At 40.8% G+C, this 23,689-nt stretch overlaps 1 protein-coding gene across 1 annotated transcript; it reads left to right on the plus strand.

Moving 5' to 3' along the window:
- Nucleotides 1-238: 238 nt before the first annotated feature.
- stat1a (signal transducer and activator of transcription 1a) lies at nucleotides 239-23,185 on the plus strand. The gene is made up of 24 exons (XM_037696583.1): nucleotides 239-310; nucleotides 3,008-3,155; nucleotides 5,874-6,018; nucleotides 6,094-6,189; nucleotides 6,279-6,365; nucleotides 7,771-7,849; nucleotides 7,954-8,045; nucleotides 8,144-8,295; nucleotides 11,930-12,088; nucleotides 12,168-12,260; nucleotides 13,977-14,036; nucleotides 14,120-14,140; nucleotides 14,275-14,365; nucleotides 15,164-15,205; nucleotides 15,376-15,465; nucleotides 15,538-15,636; nucleotides 15,722-15,857; nucleotides 17,564-17,619; nucleotides 17,692-17,786; nucleotides 17,869-18,008; nucleotides 18,952-19,140; nucleotides 19,222-19,297; nucleotides 19,375-19,471; nucleotides 23,156-23,185. The coding sequence occupies exons 2-24, from the start codon at nucleotides 3,028-3,030 to the stop codon at nucleotides 23,183-23,185; spliced, it is 2,253 nt and encodes a 750-aa protein (XP_037552511.1). The 5' UTR covers nucleotides 239-310; nucleotides 3,008-3,027.
- The last annotated feature ends 504 nt before the right edge of the window (nucleotides 23,186-23,689 follow it).

Raw genomic sequence — 23,689 nt, forward strand, 5'->3', positions numbered from 1 at the left:
ATTATTAGGTAATTCGTGTGTTCATAATCATAAAAGGACACCTTTGAAATAAACACTTGTTTTTTTTATTGTTATTTTCGAAGCGTTGGCCTACAGGCGGAACAGCCACTTCTGATTGGCTGTTACGCCAACTAAGGCGGGAGCATTTTGTGAAATCTAAGCTGTGATTGGCTGATAAATGAAAGCATGAAAGTAGCTGTGCTAGGTTAAGACACACGAAAACTCTCGGAACACAGTTAGGAAAAGGGAAAGCGTCCCAGCAGTAAAAGTAACATCCCTTAAGAGTCTACAGATTTCCTCAGAGTTAAAGGTAAGTCACCTGCCTCCCATGCATTGAGCGATTTTTACGTTCGCTTCTTGTTTATATGAAACAAGAACCAAACACTAGGCTAAGCTAGCAGAAGTTAATATACACAACTTTAATAACGTACAACTCGTTAGCCAGTGTTGCTCTTCTCTTGTTTACAATGTATAGTTGACAAGCACCCGTCATTTTATTTTAGTTTTAGATTAAATTCTTTTACGGGTGCTCACACATTGATTGTCCGTCACCGCCCACCAAATCATGTCTAACGCACTGACTATAAACAGACAATAAATGTGTGTTTATTAGTTTATAGGTAATGACAACTGGATTATGCATAAGCCGAATTATCCATTTTAAAACTGACATTTAGGTAAGACGTTAAAAATATTTCTAATGTTAGAACTGTTTGCCTGCTTACAGGGAATTCTTAAAAAGAGTAAAATCTAAATAAAGTTTGGTGGAAAAAACGCACCCCGTGATAACCTTACTAGACTATTATTAATTCTGAATGTAAGTTATTATGGTATAGGTAATATCAAGTGGATTATACTTAAGCCGAATTATCCATTTAGAAACAGACACTTAGGTAAGACAATAAAAAATAATTTTAGTTTTAGATCTTGTAGTCTGCATACAGGGATTTCATAAAAAGAGGAAAATCTAAATAAAGTTTGGTGGAAAAAAAACTAGTCAAGGTGCTAACTTCAGCAAAACCTTGGAAGAAATGAAAAATCTAAATTCACGACCATGTGATAAAATTGTTATTACAATTTTAATATAACAAAGTCAAAAAAAAATTTATTCCCACTGTTTTCTAATTTTTTTAAATATATATTTTGACTTATGAGTTGTTACTGTGAATGTGTTCAGGTTGTTTAGTCTGAAACATCCTTGTGGGGTGAAATGAAACTTAACTTATTCTCAACTATTATTAATTGTTAATAATATTAACAGGCCGGATGATGGTTTATATTTAATGTAAAATAAAAATTTCTACATTTCCATTTCACTCCCCCCCCCCAAAAAAAAAAAAAAAAAAAAGTTTATAATATACTAAATTTATTTAGCCTAAAAAGGCAACAACAACAAAAAAGTCCTCTTTAAATTAGTTTTTGAAGCAGCACAAAGACAAGTGTTTATATTCTTATTCTAATTGATTTAGGATGTTTGTTGAAGCTTTTAGTTTTTAAAAAAATTGTTCTTAGAAGAAAACTGGGTCAGGGAGGAGTCAGCGCAGTTAATGTATCAGCACTTCAGATTTCCTTCACTCTTGTGTTACCAGACTGGCACAGGACAAGAAAAGCTCAGAATAGAACCACTAAGATCAACACTGGACTCTTAACAATCATCTTGACCTTTGACCTATGATGGATGAAGGCAGGAAACGGAAACCATCCTGAGTTGATCCAGTTATTTTCTTTTGGGAATTTAAAGCTAGTAAATGACTTAAGATTTTAAAAAGACAGCGCTGATGGGATATTTAAATAGTTATTAAAAATGTATATTCATACAAGGGAACGGATCAAACTCAAGAAGATGTACGACATTTTTATTTAAAAAAAAAAAAGCTTCAAATTCAGTTGAAATGTCGTTAAGATATAGTAACATTGCTAAGAGATAACCTTACACCTTTATGTTGATCAGACATTTTAAGAATTTAAAATATTTGACAATAAAATGATCATAACTCATAATGTGACCCATCAGCAAGAAGGCAGACTTGTCTGTTTGCAGTGCTTTTGATCATTTGTAGACATTTTGACTAGGCCTGTCACGATAACAAACTTTGCTGGGCGATTAATTGTCTCAGGAATTTTTGCGATAAACGATAACATTGTTTGAAATTCGACAATAATTAGTCATTATTGTCAAAGTTAAGAAGAAATGTTGGTTAATTTATAATGAGTGTAGTACCATTTTTTGACCATCGGATGGCAGTATAAGACTGAACCGAAAGATGGATAGTTAGGGAGCGAGCAGCGTATCTCTAAGAAAAATGGGAGGGAGGCCCCTTGACGTGACATGTGCTGTCTTGTCTTTCCTTTTTTTTTTTTTGTTCTCAAAATGGCGGACGCTAGGTGTGGTTTGAGCTCTTTAGCATAGCATTTTTCACACAAAGGTTTAAATTAAAAAAATCAGCAAACAAGTTCTCAGCTTCTTTCTGCAGAGAAAAGCAAGTTTTTACACGAAGGCACGGGTTTCAATCGTGAATTTTGGAGCTTCGACAAGACGGAGGCATTTTTTCCCCCCTGAGGTCGACCTGTTAGCTTCTCAGCTTAGCTTCTTTTAACGATCCAAAAACGCGATTTTGGCAGTTAAAACATATTTTAAAGAGAAAAGAAAAAGGGAAGGGTCAGTGACGAGCACCGGAGTTGAACTTTTTGTCATCCAGTGTCTTCGGTACAAAGAAAGACACGAAGAATGAAAATGAGGTTGATAACTTTCATTTATCATGCGATTAATTGATTAATCGTTTATCGCGACGGGCCTAATTTTGATGACCCATAATCAAATTCAATTAAGTCGTTGTATGCAATTTCTTTTATTAGATAACATATTTAATTTTATTATACTCAACTTCAATCTTTGCCATTAACGTTGGCAAGTTAAAGCCTTTTTCACTTGCCTTTACACTTTTTAAATTCAGATTTTCAGGCGTCATTGAAGTCATTTTTGATTTTTCTCCGAATTCTCATGCAGCTGCTCGTGCTCACCAGAAGATGGCGCAGTGGTGCCAGCTTTCCTTGTTGGACTGCAAGTATCTGGAGCAGGTGGATCAGCTGTATGACGACTCCTTCCCCATGGACATCCGGCAGTATCTGAGCAAGTGGATCGAGAGCATCGACTGGTAAGAATACAATCACACATTTTTCTTTTTCTTCCTGTGTTGGACAATTTAATTATCCTATCATCAACTCATTAATTAAATAAGCCACACAAGGAAACAGGAAGATCTTTTCAACACAGGTTTAATCCTTTCAAGGGCGTGCAGCAACTGGAAACAGACATACAAGATGTTATACAAAGCCCTGATCACAAGGTCTGCCCGTGGGCAAAGAGTTTACGAAAGCTTAAATATCCCCTATCAGACAGAGACGAGGTCAAGACACGACCTCTGCTTCATAGCTCACAGTTGCTGAAGTTATCAGAGTTTACCAGTTATTAGACTCCTCTCTGAGTAGACAGAAAAGGCTCTCTTGACTTCACATACATGGTTCTATATTAATTTAACATCAATAAGTGAAAACATCCTTGACCTTTACGTAACTTCCTCCATCAACAGTTGCAACGTACAGTAGTTTACGGTTTTCTATTAAAATTAAATCTTTTATACAAAACATTTTTAGCTCAAGTTGTTAACATAAATACATTGATAAAAGTTTTGCACAACTGTATTGAATAATGGAGGTAGTAATGAATTAGCATTTACTTGGGGGGGGGGGGGGGATCAAAATTCTGCGCCTGCATCTCCCCACTTTTATGTTTTGTTTGTTGTTTTCTCAAACATTGATCCTCAACAACAAACGAAACAAGTTCAGGCTTTAGACAGTTTGTCCCTTTAGGATGAAATAAAACAATCACAATATTTTCAGTGAACCACTTGTTTATCTTTGATCTCATTTACAGTAGTCCCTCGATACTTCGCGGTTCGACTTTCGCAGACTCACTCTTTCGCAGGTTTTCAACGTAAGATTGTACGTCACACACGATTGGCTGATTGATGGAGTGAGCTCCACGAGCGGCATGGATTGTTTATTTTCAATAATCAAGCGCGACTCGAACCGAGCCGTTAGTCCCCCTCGTTGAACACTGAGCGGGCCAGGCCACCAGGAAATATCCCAGCGCTCCCAATGGCCAGTCCACCCCTGCGCATCAGTCTGTCGGCTTCCTTTCTCTGTGTAATGAATTACGAGGGCTACCTGGAAGTTGAATCCCACTCAGGGCAAAAATATTTAAAGTTTTATAAGGAGGAGAAAGTCAGCCATGACTCTGTAGCGCTGGATCACAGGTAGGGAAGCCAAAGCTGCATTGACGTCAGAGGGAAAGGAGGTTTGGACGCGATATGTGAGCGTAACCTGGAAGGTCCGACAAACTCCCTTCAGAATATGGAGCTTGGTTCTGAGAGCTCAACTCCTAGAGTCCGGGGTCTGAGTTTGCGGTCAAAAATACAGACGTGGGAGCGTCCGGGCTGCAGCCGCTCTGCAGGTAAGGGGCGTTTACCTTCGGGACAACTTGAGGTTGCCAATTGGTCATTTGCTGACACGCCTACTGGATTGATTGACAGGTCACATTGCAAATCTGACTCGTGAATTTATAAAAAATAAATAAAACAGAGCTGTAGCCAGCCCTGGTTAGAGGCGGGACGGCCGAGGAGCAGTGGTAGCGGTGTTCTTTGTTTATATGTGTTTCAATTTTTAAGTTAATAGGAAAGTACAACAGGTTTAGGCCAACGTGATCAACTAATCATGGATCCCTTAAAAAAAAAAAACGGGGAACGCCAGCTCACACACCAGACCAGTCCACCGGGAAATCTCCAGACCCTCCCGATTACCCACTCTGGGCCTGGGCGTGGGTCATTCACATAGAGGCAGCAAAAGCTAAACTTATCCAAGGGGTTTAACTGGAATCGGTGGTCTGAAGGGAGAGCAGACGTCCAGGTCCAGATACCCGATGGGCGGAAGTATCCGTCTTGGGCGAGGAATCCGTGATCACGAAGTGGGTCAGGAACGAGAGCAGGAACAAGAATGCTGAATACTTCAGGCACGAGGTGATCAGTCAATCTGGCAGGGACTGGGGAGCACTCAAGAAGCGCAGAGCACAGGTGCAGCAAGGAGGGAGAGGGGGAGTGACACAGGTGATGAGTGTGATTGCAGCGGAGAAGTGGGCGTGGCAGAGAGCGAAGATCATGACACGCTGTGCTCTTTTAGAGCATTTAGAGAGTTTAGAACATTGCAATAGTTTGGGAAGGGTTTATAAAGCCTTAAAATACATACAAATGCTAAAATAAACGTCCCTACTTCGCTGATTTTCACGTATCACAGGGGGTGTCTGGAACGTAACCCCCGCGATAATCGAGGGACTACTCTATATATTGTTTTAGTTGTGCTGGTTATTATCAGTGGGGAGTTTGATGCTAGTACCGGTAATTTCAAAACTTCATTTTAGCTACCCTCATCTATGGTTAGGATGCCTCGTGGACGCCTCCCTGGTGAGGTGTTCCGGACACGTCCCACCGGGAGGAGACCCAGAGGAAGACCCAGGACACGCTGGAGGGACTATGTTTCTCGGCTGGCCTGGGAACGCCTCGGGATACCCCCAGAGGAGCTGGCCCAAGTGGGTGGGGAGAGGGAAGTCTGGGCCTCCCTACTTAAGCTGCTACCCCCCGTGACCCAACCCCGAATAAGTGGAAGAAAATGGATGGATGGGCATTTTAGCTGGTGTTTGTAGCCGAATGTTGCAGATTACAATGTTTGGCTGCAGGAAGCTCATTTATTATTTTGAACTGTAAACATTTAGTAAGTAATTGAAACCCTGTAAGTTCAGTTCTTTCTTTGAACCTGCTCAGGGATGTGACGGCGGCGCAGGACTCTTTGGCCACCGTCCGGTTTCATGAACTGCTGGTTCAGCTGGACGACCAACACAGCCGCTTCACCCTGGACAACAACTTCCTGCAGCAGCACAACTTCCGTAAGATCAAGAGGAACCTGCAGGTCAGACCCCGGACTGAGCCAGCGGGTTAAAAGCTCTAAGTTTGGGGTCTAAACGCAGAGCCATTGTCTCCTCAGGATCGGTTTCAGGAGGACCCCGTCCACATGGCCATGATCATAGCCAGGAACCTGAAGGAGGAGCAGAAGATCTTGGCCGGTGCAAAGGATGCTGAGGTCAAATGCTTTTCAGCAGATGTTTCTTTGGATTCAATAACGGGTCGTTCTAATCTTCAAGCTAAATAAACCAATGCTCGTCTCTACAGGGGGAAAGTGAGGGCACGGTGTCGGCGATGGTGGTGGAGAAGCAGAAGCTCGACAACAAAGTGAAGGAAATGAAAGAAAGAGTTCAGGTGAAACAAACAGCTGAGACTTCAGGTCCTACCCTGCACTCTTATTGTGTCCGTTTATGAAGCGTCCACACCATCGTGATCTATTTTTCTTCCGTACCTTTCTTGACATGATTCTCATCCTGCAATTTTCAAGTGATTTTAACAAATCATAAGAAAACGTTCAGCTCTTTCAGGACAATTCTGCTATAATTTTTGGTATTGGTGCAACTTTAGCTTTATGAAATATTTAGCCTTTTCTGTTACTTTGTTTCCTCATAGAAAATGAATTGAGCTCATTTTACCTCCTTCACATCTTTAGATGTGTTCACAACCTTTTACTGCTCCTTTCACATTTTGTTCTGGTTCAGCTTCTTTCAGCCTCCTTGTGCAAATTTAAACATTTTTTCAGCTAATTTCAGCTATTTAATCTGTTATGTGCTCTTTTCAGAGTCTTTCCGCTAACTACAACATTTTTGTGCTTCTTCTAACTTATTTCTGCTAATTCCAGCTTTTAGCTTATTTCTGCGAGTTTCAGCGTTTTCTACTATTTCAGCTACATGCTAACTTAATTTTTTCATCTACTTACACATTTTTTTAAAACTCATTTCAAGTTTTTCAGCCTAATTCAGCAAAAAATGTGCTCTCTCCACTTCCTTCTTGTATTTTCACCTTCTTTCTGCCTTTTTAGCTACTTTTCAGCTGTTTTGTTTTTGCTCATTTCAACTTTTTTCAGATAATTTCCACTTTTTTGTGATCATTTCTGCTTCTTTCAGCCTAATTGGACAAACATGTTCTTTCTGCTGTCTTCTGCTAATTTTTGCTAGTTCTACATTTCCAGCTACCTTTTTTATTTATGTATTTAATTTTTTTTTAGCATTTTTAACTCATTTCAGCTGTTTTCAGATAAATTCAGTTTTTGTGGTAATTTCTGCTACTTTCAGCCAAATTAGCTTCTTTATTTTAATTTCAGCTTGTTATGTTCCTCTCAGCTTAATTATGCTAGTTTCAGCTTTTTCTTCTATTTCAGACACTTTTTTTTTTTTTAGCTTTTTTGTGCTAAACTTAGCTTTTTCAGTTAATTCCATGTTGTTGTTTTTTAGCTCATTTCAGCTCCTTCCACTTTTTTTTGGTAGTTAAGCTTCTTTCTGCTTTTTTCAGATACTTTTCAGTTAATTTTTTTGTGCTAATTTCATTTTTTTAGTTAATTTCCCAATTTTTGCGCTAATTTCTGCTTATTTAAACCAAATTCAGCAAACATGCACTCTTTCTGCTTTATTCTGCTAATTTAGGCTTGTTATTCCATTTCAGCTACATTTCAGCATGTTTTTAGCTAATTTCAGCTATTTTTCAGCAATAAGCATTCACACTGCATTTTCACAGGAAATGTAATTTCTCTAGCTAAAGATGAAGTTTGTTTCTCTGTCAGTTTATGGATCAGAACCTGAAGAGCTTGGAGGACCTGCAGGACGAGTACGACTTCAAACTCAACACGCTGAAGAACAGAGGTAAGAGAGCAACGAGGGGTCGCTGATCAGAAGTAAGAAAAATTAAACAAATAAAGTTAGTTTGTGTTTTGCGGTTGATTTTGGGTTTGATTTGTCGTCTGCAGAGAATGATGTGAACGGCTTGTCAGTGAAGGAGCTGGAGATGGAGAAGATGGCTATTAACAGAATGTGTTTGGAGCTGAAAGCCAAACGTCATGTGAGAATATTGAACATTACAAGAAGGCATGGATGGTGTTGAGCTTAGCTGTTCACATAAAAAAAATTAAACCTCATGCCACCTTGTCTGTGTGCCAGGGCGTAGTAAACTACCTGACCGATCTCCTGAACGTCACTCAGGCGTTAATATCAGACCTGATCTCCGAGGAGCTGCCGGAGTGGAAGCAGCGGCAGCAGATTGCGTGTATCGGTGGTCCGCCCAACGCCTGCGTGGACCAGCTGCAGAACTGGTGAGACGCTCATCTAATACAAGATCAGTACATTTTATTCTGTCAAATTACTAAGAAAACTGGGACCTAAAATAAAATATATCTCTAGAAACAATAAAAATGCAGTGCACGATTAACCACTCCTACATATATATATATTAAAAAAAAACATATTATGAGTTAAATTTTCAGAAAAATGTTTAAAGTTTGATAAAGCAGTAGTTTTCAGATTACATTTAACTGGAATTACAGGTACCATAACATCTCAATGTCTTAGACTGCAGTGACCAGTTTATATCAGCAGGGGGCAGAATTGTACCAAATTGTGGAACTAAACTGTAAAATTCTCCAAACAGAGACCGAAGTTATGTTTATCCATTAGTGTCAGAAGCATTTGCAATGTGGGGGGACATACTGGTGAGTGTGTGTGTGTATGTGTGTTGTGGGGGCGGTCTGGGGGCCTTCCCCCAGAAAATTTTGAATAAAGTAGATAGGGATGGGGCCGATCTGATCCAGTATCGGTATCGGCCTCCGATACCAGCATAATTTACATATCTGATTTTCCGATCCTCCTGCCGATATTTCCAATCCATGATGCATGTTGGCTTCAAACTATGGAGTGGATTTCCTGAACGGCGGCGTGTCTCATGAACCCAGAGTAATAAGCCCCGCCTCACATTCAGGAAATCCATTTCATAGTTTGCAGCCAGCTACAACGTGAGGACTGAGTTAGCAGCACTGTGCCACAAGCCACAGTCTATGAAACGCCATCTGGTGGCTGAGTCTTGTACTACAAGAGCTGCACATAATGTCAGGATCTGGGCACAGATCCTATTAACAGTGGATACCCATGGCTTTAAAACTGTTGTGTCTTTTGTTTGTACAAAATTATGTTTAATCTTAAATTTAGTGTGCATGGCTTACAGATAGGAGTGTTTTGTAACTTGAGAATTACAGTATTTTCCTATTAATCAAGTGGAATGGGTTTGTTCACATAGTAATAAAAACAGCGCTGGGTGAACTAATATTTCATGGTAAATGTGTGGGGTGGGGAGTCCAAATGAATATTTTTTTTAATGTGTGGGGAACTCATGTCTTCTTCTCATATAATTAATGCGACACCTATGCTTTTATCATACTAGTGTTAGTTGTAGCCTGTCATAGAAATACATTTATTAAGATTTACCATAAAAATGTATTTGACATCAGTTTGAAAAAGACAAATTAAACTTAATGCATTGGCACTTTTTAAAGAAATTATTTTTGAGTTCCTGCAACACTGGTACAATCCAAACAAAAATCTAATTGTGCAACTTAATCAGGAGTCATGCGCTCCGGTTTTGAGTTCCAGTTACACACACGTAGACAAAAATGACAAAAATCTGCAAAAACTTTCCATTTACTTAGTTATTTATTTAGTTGGACCGAGTGGTAAAAGCTGTTTGGAGTGCTACAGCTCAGACCTCACAGCAGAAACATCATTTTAAATTTAAACAGGACACGAAAAGCTGGATTTGATACAAACAGCATTCCTAAGAAGTTGGGACACTAAACAAATTGTGAATAAAAACTGAATGCAATGATGTGGAGATGGCAAATGTCAATATTTTATTCGTAATATAACTTAGATGACAGATAAAAAGTTTAATCTGAGTAAATGTAACATTTTAAAGGAAAAATATGTTGACTCAAAATTTCACAGTGTCAACAAATCCCAAAAAAGTTGGGACAAGTAGCAATAAGTGGCTAGAAAAAGGAAATTGAGCATATAACGAACAGCTGGAAGACCAATTAACACTAATTAGGTCAATTGACAACATGATTGGGTATAAAAAGAGCTTCTCAGAGTGTCAGTGTCTCTCAGAAGCCAAGATGGTAAGAGGATCACCAATCCCACCATTGTTGCGCAGAAAGATAGTGCAGCAATACCAGAATGGTGTTACCCAGCGTAAAATAGCAAAGACTTTTAAGTTATCATCATCAACCATGCATAACATCAACAAAAGATTCAGAGAATCTGGAACAATGGCTGTGCGTAAAGGTTAAGACCATAAAACTCTACTAGATGCTCGTGATCTCCGGGCCCTTAAACGTCACTGCACCTCAAACAGGAATGCCACTGTCAAGGAAATAACAGAATGGGCTCAGGAATACTTCCAGAAAGCATTGTCAGTGAACACAATCCACTGTGCCATCTGCCGTTGCCAGCTGAAACTCTACAGTGCAAAGAGGAAGCCATTTCTAAGCAAGCTCCTCAAGCTCAGATGTTTGCACTGGGCCAGGGGTCATTTAAAATGGAGTGTGGCAAAATGGAAGACTGTTCTGTGGTCAGATGAGTCACTATTTGAAGTTCTTTATGGAACACTGGGACGCCATGTCATCCGGACCAGAGAGGACAAGGATAGCCCAAGTTGTTATCAACGCTCCGTTCAGAAGCCTGCATCACTGATGGTATGGGGTTGCATGAGCGCTTGTGTCATGGGCAGCTTGCATGTCTGGAAAGGCACCATTAACGCAGAGAACTATGTTCAGGTTCTAGAACAACATATGCTCCCGTCTAGACGTCATCTCTTTCAGGGAAGACCCTGCATTTTTCAACACGATAATGCCAGACCACATTCTGCAGCAATCACAACATCATGGCTACGTAGGAGAAGGATCCGGGTACTGAAATGGCCAGCCTGCAGTCCAGATCTTTCACCTATAGAGAACATTTGGTGCATCATAAAGAGGAAGGTGCGACAAAGAAGGCCCAAGACGATTGAACAGTTAGAGGCCTGTATTAGACATGAATGGGAGAGCATTCCTATTTCTAAACTTGAGAAACTGGTCTCTGTCCCCAGACGTCTGTTGAGTGTTGGAAGAAGAAGGGGGGATGCCACACAGTGGTAAAAATGGACTTGTCCCAACTTTTTTGGGATTTGTTGACGCCATGAAATTTGGAAACAGATTTTTCCCTTAAAATGATACATTCTCTCAGTTTAAACTTTTGATCTGTGATTTGTGTTCTATTCTGAATAAAATATTAGATGTTGGCACCTCCACATCATTGCATTCAGTTTTTATTCACAATTTGTTTAGTGTCCCAACTTTTTTGGAATCCGGTTTGTACAACTGATCTATGGTTTTAAGATAATCCCAGTTTAAGTTTGGTGACTTGTTTTTGGGATAAATTTACTGTTTATGCATCAAAACATAGGTTATTCTGTCTTTTCACTTATTTTTGTCTCACTGCTTTAGGACTTTTAATTTTCTCTCAACTCCCATCGGAGTACAGCGTGCACACACCCAAACTCTCATGGACTCTCTTTGTTTCTGAACATGGGAGTTTTCTCTGTAAAACTGGAAGGTCACTACAAGGTCCCTCTTGTAAATGAGTCCCCGTGGCTCAATGAGGATAGTCTGTATAAATAAGGTTGAATGAATGGAAGTGAATGGGGCCTTTAGAGAAGAAAAAAATATGGAGGTTGGAGTGTTAGAGTTGCAGCGTTATACAGAGAAGAAGAGTTTCTATGGGAGCCTGAATGACCAAACACAAAATATTTAGCCCTACAAATGAATGAAGTGATGATGCTGGGAAAGTGACGGTGTTAAGAAAAGTCAAGGATTTTTGCTCTTTAACTTATCTCTCCATCATCATCACCTCCTCCTGCAGGTTCACAGCCGTGGCAGAAAGTCTCCAGCAGGCGCGTCAACATCTGAAGAAGATGCAGGAGCTGGAGCAGAAGTTCACGTACGAGAGCGACCCCATCCCTCAGAAGAAAGCGTACCTGGAGAACCGAGCTCTGGAGCTCCTCAAGAACCTCCTGTCCAAGTATGACGCCGCCAACACCTGACTTACCGATAGTCCTGTTGCCGGCTTTCAGTCACAAGGATCTCCTGTGTGTTTGCAGCTCGTTAGTTGTAGAGAGGCAGCCCTGCATGCCCACCCATCCACAAAGACCTCTGGTGCTGAAGACTGGCGTCCAGTTCACTGTGAAACTTCGGTAAGAAGCAAAATATGAAACTACAAACCCACAACTTACTACAGACCTGAGCTAAAAGAGAACACAACAACAGGAGAATGGTAATTCTGTATCAAATCCAGCTTTTCGTGTCCCTCGTTTATAGCGAGTGTTAGGTTCCTACTAATTTTAAAAACCTTTTTAAACCTACTAATTTTAACATCACACTTAGGCCTGTCACGATAACAAATTTTGCTGGGCGGTTGTCTCAGAAATTATTGCGATAAACGATAATATTGTTTGAAATTTGACAATAATTAGTACTTATTGTCAAACTTGAGAATAAATGTTAGTTGATGTTGTGTGTAGTACCTTTATTTGACCACTGGATGGTAGTATAACACCGTTTAAACCGAAGGATGGATAGTGAGGGAGCGAGCAGCGTGTCTCTAAGAAAAATGTCAGACACTCGGTGTGGTTTGAGCTCTTTAGCATAGCATTTTTCACACAAAGCTTTAAATAAAATATCAATAAACAAGTTCTCAGCTTCTTTTTGCAGAGAAAAACAAAATTTTAGACGAAGGCACGGGTTTCAACTGTGAATGTTTGAGCTTCGACAAGACAGAGGTTTTTTCCCCGAGGTCGGCCTGTTAGCTTAGCTTGTAGCTTAGCTGTTTTTAACGATCCAAAAACGCTATTTTGGATTGTTAAAACGGATTGTAAAGAAAAGAGGAAAAAAGAAAGGGAAGGGCACTGAAGTTGAGCCTTTTTTTGTCACCCAGCGTCTTCAGTAGAAAGAGAGAGACAGAAAGAAACGATAAAGCCAATAAATGAAAATGAGGTAGATAATTTTAATATACCATGCGATTAATTGATTTATTGTTTATCGCGACAGGCCTAAACATACTTATATGTAGCTACTAAATTTTACTTACCAGCATGTCCAGCTCGGAGGTCCTCATGGGCCAGTTGAAAGGATGGAAAAAGTCCCAGTGGGCTCCATATGGAGCACCGGACCTTTGGCGGCGCACTTCCTGCTCGGAAGTTCTCGTGGGCCTGGAGGTCCAGTTCTGTTCCGGTTTGGTGGGTTCTGTGCAGCTCTCTGCATCCGCTGGGCACCGAAGTCACTGTAATAATCGCCAAATTTTTCTGATCCGATCAAAACTTTCCCTCTTGTATTTCAGCAGAAGGAAACATGGCTTCTGGGTTGGGGCACTGTTGGCTTCTGGGAAATGTAGTTGTTATGAGCAGGGATACAGTGGAAGCTTACTGAGAGAAAACTACAAAATGACGGCGCCTGTCCGAAGTATTTTATTTTTTCGTTAACTTTTTACTGTACTGTATCCAGTACTGTACCAATCACGTGAGTATTATTAAAGTTGATAATTGTGCGTCCTGTACATTTTTATTTTTCTCGTATTCAATCTTACTTTGAAAAACCGCGATAGAATGAGTCCATGAAAGTAAAATTGCGAAGTAGCGAGGGATTACTGTAATTACTTCAAACCAAAGAACTAAAAGAAATGTTTCTTTGATGCTTTTATGTTTTTGTGCCTAATTTTTACTCCTGATTGGTTTTTGTCACACAGTGTTGTCATTTGGGACGTTTGTTTTCTATAAATTGTTAACATTAATCCTGGATTTAACGTTAGCTGCTGCTGAAGCCTGACGCTGACTCACCTGCTGACTTTGAACCGGTTAAAGTGAAAGATCAGCACTTGTTTCCTGTTTCGGTCACATATCCTGTTTCTTTTTCAGGTTTCTGGTAAAACTTCAGGAGTTTAACTACCAACTCAAAGTCAAAGCTTTCTTTGATAAGTAAGATGAGTTTATTTCAGATGTTTAACATCTTCAAATGTTCATATTTCTGAGCCGCTGACACCAATTCTTCTTCTCTTCAGGGATGTGACAGAGAAAAAAGGGTATGTCTCAAACATTTAGACTTTCTTTTTGCATGAACGGTGTGTAAGTTTGACTGTATCAGAGAGTTTCACTGATGAAACTTCAGAGATGAATAAAAGAAATGGCGACTCCTGACTGCTGCTTCTGACATCAGGTTTCGGAAGTTCAACATTTTAGGAACAAACACCAAAGTGATGAACATGGAGGAGTCCAACGGCAGCCTGGCAACAGAGTTCAGACATTTGGTGAGGTTTTTATTTGATTATTGTTACTATTATAGACATTATTGTGTTAACGTTGCTGAAAACAAAGTATTTTACAGACAAGAAAAGCAAATTATTATCAGACTGTTTTTCAGACATTTAGGTTATGCAAGACATAAACACGACACAAGATGGAGCCAGAGACCAGGAAAACGCAAACCCTACAAAATGATTTAAAGTGTGGAGACATCTTCGGGTTCAGAAAATCATTCGGTGTTTCAGTTCCGCAAGATCTCATAACACAAGATTTATATGATCGAAGGGAGAATAAGAGGTTGATGTCAACCTGCTGTTGTTATGCCTCTGAGCTGCTTAGGGAGGTAGTTACAGCAGTAACGGTTAATATGTGGAAGGGTGTGCCAGGATCGAAGCTTGAGGGCATCATGTAGAGATGATAGTCCTGTCAGCCGCTGGTTTTAAACAGAGAAATATTTTAAATATAACTCCACGCCTGTGATCCTTCCATGATGCCAGCTTCATATGTTTAAGCTCTTCACCGTCTACTTTACTGGCGATTTTAACGGTTTTTTAAAACGCGTCGTAAAAAAAAAAAAAATTGACCATAAAATGTTTAACATATCTAGCAAGTGTTTTGGATTGTTTTTAGCATAAACGTCCACGTTTGTCACCACCGACAGCAAAGACCATCATAGTTCTGTTAAATCAAAAGTTTCAACAAATCAAACTTGAGTTTTTCTGCAAATAGAGATTGCACATATATTTAATCAAAATTTAATGTTAAAAAAAAAGGTGTTGAACTTATTATTTCTCTTCATACAGCAACTGAAAGAGCAGAAAAGCGTTGGAAACAGAACAAATGAGGTGAGTCTTTAAAACGTTTTAAACTAAATTTTAAATATCTGTCAACCTGCAGAAGCTCCGACACAAATCGTTTCGTCTTCACCGTTGTTCACGCACTTTGTATTTTCTCCTTTCAAACCTTTCACTGGTTTCCAGTGATGATTATTGCAGTTTTGTGTCTTTTTTTTTAGGCTCCTCTTATCGTCACTGAGGAGCTCCACTCTCTCAGCTTTGAGTCCGACCTGCAGCTCAACCAGTCCGGACTCAACATTAAACTGGAGGTGAGACCCAGAACTTTACCTGCAGATTAAAGTCCGGTGTGCTGGAGTAACGAGTGGTTTTGTGTGTTCCAGGCCTTGTCTCTGCCGGTTGTGGTCATCTCTAATGTGTGTCAGCTGCCCAGCGGCTGGGCCTCCATCCTCTGGTACAACATGCTCACCACAGAGCCCAGAGTGAGGATTCCTCCTGTTTTTCCCTCCACTATCAGAACCTTTGTTCTCCTCCGATCTGCAGCTGACAAACCTCTCTGATCTCCAGAACCTGAAGTTCTTTCTCACCCCTCCGGCGGCAAAGTGGTCTCAGCTGTCCGAGGTCCTCAGCTGGCAGTTCTCGTCCGTCACCAAGCGAGGCCTGAACCAGGAGCAGCTCAACATGCTGGCTGACAAACTGCTGGGTCAGAAACAGAACGCACACAGATCCAGGATCAGCCTGCACATCCTTAAAACGCTTCATGTACAGTAGTCCCTCGTTTATTGCAGGGGTTACTTTCCAAAAATCTGCCAAGTAGCGATGTTATGTTTATTTTAGTATTTATATATATTTTAATATAGTGGCTGGGGAGAGGGAAGTCTGGGCCTCCCTACTTAGGCTGCTACCCCCACGACCCGACCCCGGATAAGCAGAAGAAAATGGATGGATGGATATATATTAAGGTTTTATAAACCCTTCTCACACTCTTGCAATGTCCTAAACTCTTAAACCTACAAATTTTAACAACATACTTTATATGTAGCTACTACATTTTACTCACCAGTTCTGCAGAACAGCAGTGGCTCGGTTCCGCTCTGACTTGGGTCTGTTCCGGCAGACCTACCCTGCTGGTTCTAGATAGCTCTCTGGCTCGTGGTAGTGGGCTCTGGAGGGAGCGCCGGACCTACAAGCGGCGCGTCCCCGCTCAGGGGTCCTCGTGGGCTGGCTAGCAGCTCTCGGGTTCACCGATGAGTCTGGGGTTCCAGTTCTGCGCAGCCCTTGAGCACCAAAGTGCATTGTGGGGCGGGGGGACCTTTGGTTGGACCAGTGGTCCGATTGAGTGGTCCAATAGATAGATGACAAAAGTCTTGGTGGGCTCTGGAGAGAGGCCAGACCTAAAGCGGCACGTCCCTGCTCGGAAGTCCTCGTGGGCCAGCTAGCAACTCTCGGATTCGCCAGTAGGTCTGGAGGTCCGATTCCCAGTGGATTCCCAGTGGGTTCCGTGCAGCTCTGTCCATCCGCTGGGCGCCGAAGTCACTGTAAAGAACTAAACTTTTTCTGATCAGATCAAAACTTTCCCTCTACGTATTTCAGCAGAAGGCAACGGGACTAATGGGCGGGGCACTGTTGGCTTCTGGGAAATGTAGTCATTATGAGCGGGGATACAGTGTAGGCTTATTGAGAGAAAACTACAAAAATGGTGGCACTTGTCCAAAGTATTTTATTTTTTTTGTTAACTTTGTACTGCAGTGTCCTGTACTGTCCCAATCACATGTCATATTAAAGTTAATATTTTTTTGTGTGTGTGTAAAATCTTACTTTGAAAAACGACGAAAGAGCGAGTTCGTGAAAGTCGAACCGCGAAGTAGCGAGGGACTACTGTACTCCTAAAATGTCTCAACGTCTTGATTTGAATTAGTATAAGTCATTTATGTCCCTTTATTCTTTGTTCCAAGCAGCCAGAATTTTCTGCAATCGTTTAAAGTAAACTCGATCAGTTCTTCAGACCTTCTGAAGGTTTTTCCAAGGTTTTTAAAGCTGTCTCTTTACTCAGTTTCAGCTCTTCTCTCTGACAAAAGTGTCAGGTTTAAATAATTAAGTATCCAAAGCAGATCATGTTTTTAAGTAACAGAATCTGAGAGGGGCAGGGGCATTCAGCTGAAGTCAAGTTTTTAGCTAACAGCTTTTTATTGGCGGTAAAATCTTCTGTTTTTCTCCCAGTTTTAGTCCTTAGTCCAAAGAAAAATTCTGAAAGACCTTGTTGATCAAGACTACTTTAAATATTACAAACAAGTCTGAATCTTTATGTTTTATGGGGGGGAGATATTGAGGTATGAAGGATGCCCTACGGCAGTTTTACTGTATTAGTGATGAACTTGTTTAATAAACTGAGGTTTTATGTCTGTATAGGAGCCAAAGCTCAGAGGAACCCAGAAGGACTAATCCCCTGGACAAAGTTCTGTAAGGTGAGCCTCAGTGGTTTGTTTTCACGTGGAGTTTGTTCGTACAAAAGTATAAGTTTAGGTTTTTCCCGGCAGCAGAGCGCCAACGAGAAATCGTTCCCTTTCTGGCTGTGGATCGAAGGAATCCTGGACCTGATTAAACGGCACCTGCTGTCTCTGTGGAACGACGGGTGAGAGTCGTTCTGACGCCGCCGCGACATTCCCGGGAGGACAGATTCAAACTGACCGCCTTTGTTCGAATAAAATGTGCAGTTGCATCATGGGATTCCTCAGTAAGGAGAGGGAGAAGGCTCTGCTGAGCGACAAGTGTCCCGGGACGTTCCTGCTCAGGTTCAGTGAAAGCAGCAGGGAGGGAGCCATCACCTTTACCTGGATCGAGCACGACGTCCACGGTAAAACGAAATATTTAACTGAAACGAAAAGATCAGTTTGAAATGATTGACAGATACTTTTACTGCCTAAAATGGGATCAGCACTAACAAATGTTTTATTTCACTCACAAGACTTGCAACGACACAACTTCTGGGACAAAACAGACAGATATTTACGCATAATTCACAGCAGCAAGGGCAGCATACCAGCTGTCAGCACGGTGGTGGAGGGCTGATGGTTTGGGCTCCTTGCAGTTAATGAATCGATTATGAGCTCCTCTAGAGGTGTCGAACTCGGTTACCAATAGGAGCCAAAATTTAAAAACTTTTTCCGAGCCATGGGCCACTTTCAGCTGATACATTAACTCGAGTCAAATACCTGATATCTTTTCTTGGTTGCAGGTTCATGAACAAAAGTTTGATCTGTCTCACTTGATGATCTGTTGCTCTTTCCACATCAGAATCAATAATGATAGAACGATCCAAACGTCTTAACATCTGAATCAATAATGATAAAATGATCCAACCGTCTTCACATCAGAATCAATAATGATAAAATTATCCAACTGTCTTCACATCAGAATCAATAATGATAAAATGATCCAACCGTCTTCACATCAGAATCAATAATGATAGAACGATCCAACCGTCTTTCTGGCTACAAAGTTAGCCAGCTAGCAAGAGAAGTCTATACTAAATGAAGTATTTATCTTTTTTTTTAATGATAAAAAAATAGAAGAGAGACAATACTTTACATTTAAATTATCATCTTGGAAGACCAGATTTGGCCCACGATTCTTGAGTTTGACATTTGTGAAACTGTCCCAACAGATGAATCCTGGACCAAACTGGGCCATGTTGCAACAGAACAATGATCCCAAAGCCAGCAGCCTTCCTGTCTTTCCTGTTCCGTGAAGCAGAAATATCACGTCTTATGTATTTTTTTTTTTCCCCTCCCACCCAGACAAGCCTGTTTTTCACTCCGTGGAGCCATACACGAAGAAGGAGCTGACTGCCGTGTCTCTGCCGGACATCATCCGCACCTACAAGGTGATGGCAGCTGAAAACATCCCAGAAAACCCGCTGCGCTTCCTTTACCCCAACATCCCCAAAGACAAGGCCTTCGGGAAATACTACCCCAAACCCTCAGAGAGTAAGACTCACAGATGAGCTTTATTTAGGCGGTTTACATAAAACCTGGGTAGACGCTGATCGAAGTTTCAATCACTTTTAGCTCAAGAACCGATGGACGTGGAGAACACGGAGAAGAGCGGCTACATGAAGACAGAACTGATATCTGTCTCAGAAGTGTAAGTTTCCACCAAACAAACTCAGTCGCATTAAAAATTTGGACAATCACAGACTTAATGAGGCTGTTCTGGTCCAGACATCCGTCCAGAATGCAGGACAACATGATGCCCATGTCTCCTGATGACTATAGGGCTTTGGAGCAGTTTGTCAACCCTCGAGACATTGATGCTGTGGTGAGCTACTCCCTCAAACATGAATAAACCTCAGAACGTTAACAAACCTGCAGTTTTCCACTGAAAGTCACATTCGTGTAGTTCACGACTTTTTCAGGGGCAGAACGCATAATGGAAAATAATCAAAAAAAGTATATCAAAACTCAAGTTTAGACGCACCCCCCAACGAGAACTTGATCAAATCAGTAATAATCCAGATAAATGTTATTTGTACAACATAACTTAAGGACAGCAATAAAACACAGTCATGTTTGATGAAAGCAGCAGGTGTGAGGAATAAAAATACATGACTAAAATAAAATTATAGACAAGTCTTAAAACAATAACTTGAAGGATAAAAGGGCAGGCAGGAGGAATAAGCATCGGTAAGACTGAATAGAAACTCCCCTAGATCCGTTCACTTGGCGGGATGCTCGTCGTGGGGGTAGGGCACTCTGTTTGAATAATGGTAGGGGAAACCTTGAACAGGAAGTAAAACAAAAGCACTGCAGAACCTTTTTGAATAAACCTGCACATTTTCATTCATCAGTACAAGTTTTAGAGTTAAGTGGAAGGCTTAATTTGTAAACCGAGCGATGCTGGCACGCAAATAGCGGGCGGGTCTGGGGTAGAGCTGTCATTTCTAACCCGAGCCCGGGCTGGACCGGGCCTTAATAGTGTGCTTAATGTGTGAGCCGGCTGGTGTCGGGCTTTTCGTTGCGTCAGCGGACACGAGCGGCCGACGATCCAATTATATGGCAACATGGCTTGCCATACAATCACCAGCCGCACGCGGCCATTTGACCGTGCGCTGACCGGCCTGGAAAGAGGTTTAAAAAACAGTTCAGTTAACCTTCAGATGGGACTTTACTGCCAGGCAGCGATCCATCCAAGGCCCAAATGGACGTTCATTCAGCCGCTGCGCTCAACAAATGCGCGCTGCCGACAACCCAAACAAGTGAGATCCCAAATATCCGACATGTCAGAGCAGGGTCCATGGCAGAAGCAGGGATTTAATGAGCTTTGACGACCGTGAAAGGACAAACATCCCTTCTGCTCCGATCTTCTGCCCCCTTTACTCAGCCGTGCGCATCTGCCAATCGTTAATAACTATATAAGCAGTTAAAGCTTAATTAAAAATGTCAGGATTTTTTTTTCGAGTTTGGACCTGTAATTACTGTTAGTTTGTTGGGTGGGATGGGGTTCAGAAATGATGGCTGGGGCCGGGTCGGATTTTTTGGGCCCGAATGCAACTCTAGTCTGGGGGTCCTCCTTCAGAAATTTTTGAATAGAGTACTATATTTTCCGGACTATTAAGTCAATCCAGAGTATAGGTCGCATTAGTCCAAAAATGCCTCATTCATTCATTCAACCTTTATTTAGACAGGAAAAAACAATATATAAATCGCTTCGGAGTATAAATCGCATTAATTTAGAAGTGTATTTCACAAAGTGCAAGAACAGACATTTCCTGCATTTTGGTGCATTTTTAACGGGTTGTTAAACATCTACGTTTACCTACATTTGGAAGCACTTCGCTTCTGTCAAGCATCCTACCCCCCCCACCCCCCCCTTCTTACTTGACGATTCCAAGACGACTCTTCTCGGCTGAATTCACTGTGCTGCTCCTTATTGTCCCACTCCACATGTGAAAACTTCAGGTGCCTCCTCCGTCTGTTCATGGCGGCTGCCTGTGAGCTCCTGCGTACAACTGTCTGGTTACTCACCCCCACCACTCTTTTAGGGGCGGAGATTTTTTTAAGGGTAGAAGGGGAAACGCTTACTCGAAGGGGCAGCTCCTATGCGATATTAAGAAGTTCATAAGTGGCTGTTGTGTTTAAAATGAGTGTTTATGTAATTATTTTCAGTTTACATATCCAATATAAGTTTTATTCGTTCAAGGCAGTCATATTTGTTCATAACTTTATTATCAGTAAGCCTAAGAGTTACCGGATCCAAGTAAACAGTTACTTGAATACACCCTGTCAAAACAAAAGAGTTCCCGGGTCCTTTCTGGCAGGATCTGGCCCAAATTAAGCCCTGGGTTAAATGTGTCCATTTATATGAATGAATAAACAGGATAAACACACAAAAACGTACAAATTCAGGTTATTGTGCAAAAATAAGATGAAAGCCATTCGAGAACAAGCAGCTCGAGTTTGACCGCTAAAGATAAAATGTAGCTCCTTGTAATAAATATTAGTCGTCTGTGCAGCACTCTGGTTTCTCTCTGTCCAGTTTTAAACGTGTGCGTGTGTGTGTTTCTGTGTGTTCCTGCTCTGCTTTCAGACCAACAATCTGCTGGGCTTTGGAGATTTTGATTCTCAGGTAGATGTGTCGCGTTGTTGTGCGAGGCATGCGTAACTCCAGGAATCCTGCACTGCATGAACCAGCTCCACTTACACCAGATCCTAACGCACCTCTGCCTTATTTTTAGTTAAATGCTTTGATTTAGTTCAATAATTAAACACCGCTCAGTAGAAATGTTGAGCAGAAGACCAACAAACTGCTCTCCCCCTCTCTTCAGATGATTTCAGACTAACTGTGGCATGAAAACCAGAGCTGAACAGGTTTTGTTTTTTGCATTAACTTCGGACTTCCATCATTTAGTAGTAACTTAGCTTGACGCTGGATTAGACCATCTGCGTTGATAAAGCTAGACAAAGGGTCTTCTCCACCTTCTCCAGACAAAAATGCCAAAATGTTTGGCTTTTTGGGAGGCTGGCATGTTGTGTTTTTATTTATTTATTTTAAGCCAGCATCTGAACATAGAGTTGTACCTTCATAATAAAAGTTCCACCTGTACACCCTCCCAATGGACCTAATTTAGACTGCTTATTAACTTTGTTCTGGTTTCCAGTTTGAGTTTGGATTTGGTTTCTGACCTGGTTTAGATTAATTTATAGACCTAGTTTTATCATGGTTACACCCATGTCTTGTCCTGGTTTTTATTCTGGTTTAGACTAATTATAGACTGGTTATATACCTTGTTTAGACTGGTTTTGGATTAGGTTTCTGACCTGGTTTAGATTAGTTTATAGATCTAGTTTTATCCTGGTTACACCCATGTTTTTTCCTGGTTTTTATTCTGGTTTAGACTAATCAAAAACTGGTTTTGGACTTGGTATCTGACCTGGTTTAGATTAGTTTATAGACCTAGTTTTATCCTGGTTACACCCATGTCTTGTCCTGGTTTTTATTCTGGTTTAGACTAAACAAAGACTGGTTTTGGATTTGGTTTCTGACCTGGTTTAGAGTAGTTCATAGACCTAGTTTTATCTTGGTTGCATCTATGTCTTGTCCTGGTTTTTATGCTGGTTTAGACTAATTAAAGACTGGTTATAACCTTGTTTAGACTGGTCTTGGACTGAGTTTCTGACCTAGGTCAGACCAGAAATAGACTAGTTTAGGACCTAGTTTTATCCTACTTCCAACCTGTCTTTGTATTGATTTCTGATCTGGTTTAGACCAGGTTTATACTGGTTTTGGACCTAGTTTTACCCTGGTTTATCAGATAGATACCTCACTGTAGGTTTTATTTTATTACTCCTTTTGTCTTTAACTGCATGTTTGAGTCTCATTTAGTTTAAAAGTTTAGTTTTTTTTAGCTGTAGAACTTCAAATTCCTCTACTCCTTGCTTTTAGTGTCTTTTTGTTTTTCTTTATAAACATCCATAAGTAAACAAATTGTTGTTCTGTCCTCAGATGAGTGCAGACTTTCCAGATGGAAACTGAAGACGTGCCCGAAGTGTTCTGCGGCTGTTTTTTCATCATCAAGCAAGAAGTCCGAGCGTCGCGGCGCCATTACTCTGAAAACATGAACTTCCTGTGCAGACGAGACGCCATGTTTGCTCCGTCTGAGTTTGGTGTGTTTTAACTCCACATTTTAAAGAAAATAATAATAATAATCTGGGACTTTTATTTTTAGCCTTCATCACTTTACAGAAATGTTTTTTTTTTTTTTTTTTAAATATGTGAAATATGACATTTATTGTTGTTTAAACTGTACGGTTGAAATGTGACGTCCTTTCCCTCTAAGGCTTTAAAGTCCTCCTGAGGCTCATTAAATGTAGCAAAAACATCTTAAACTGTCTCGATTAAGGAAACTATTTAAGAACAAGTTGATGTTTCTGAGATAAATAAAAACTTTACTGAAGAAAACTGATATCCTGTCCATTTCAAATGACTTTTCTGACTAAATAAAAGTCAAAGTTTCTTTTCAGGGAGTCTCAGGAACAC

Source organism: Nematolebias whitei, chromosome 23, assembly GCF_014905685.2.
Source record: "Nematolebias whitei isolate Nwh7 chromosome 23, NemWhi1, whole genome shotgun sequence".
Taxonomy (NCBI): domain Eukaryota; kingdom Metazoa; phylum Chordata; class Actinopteri; order Cyprinodontiformes; family Rivulidae; genus Nematolebias; species Nematolebias whitei.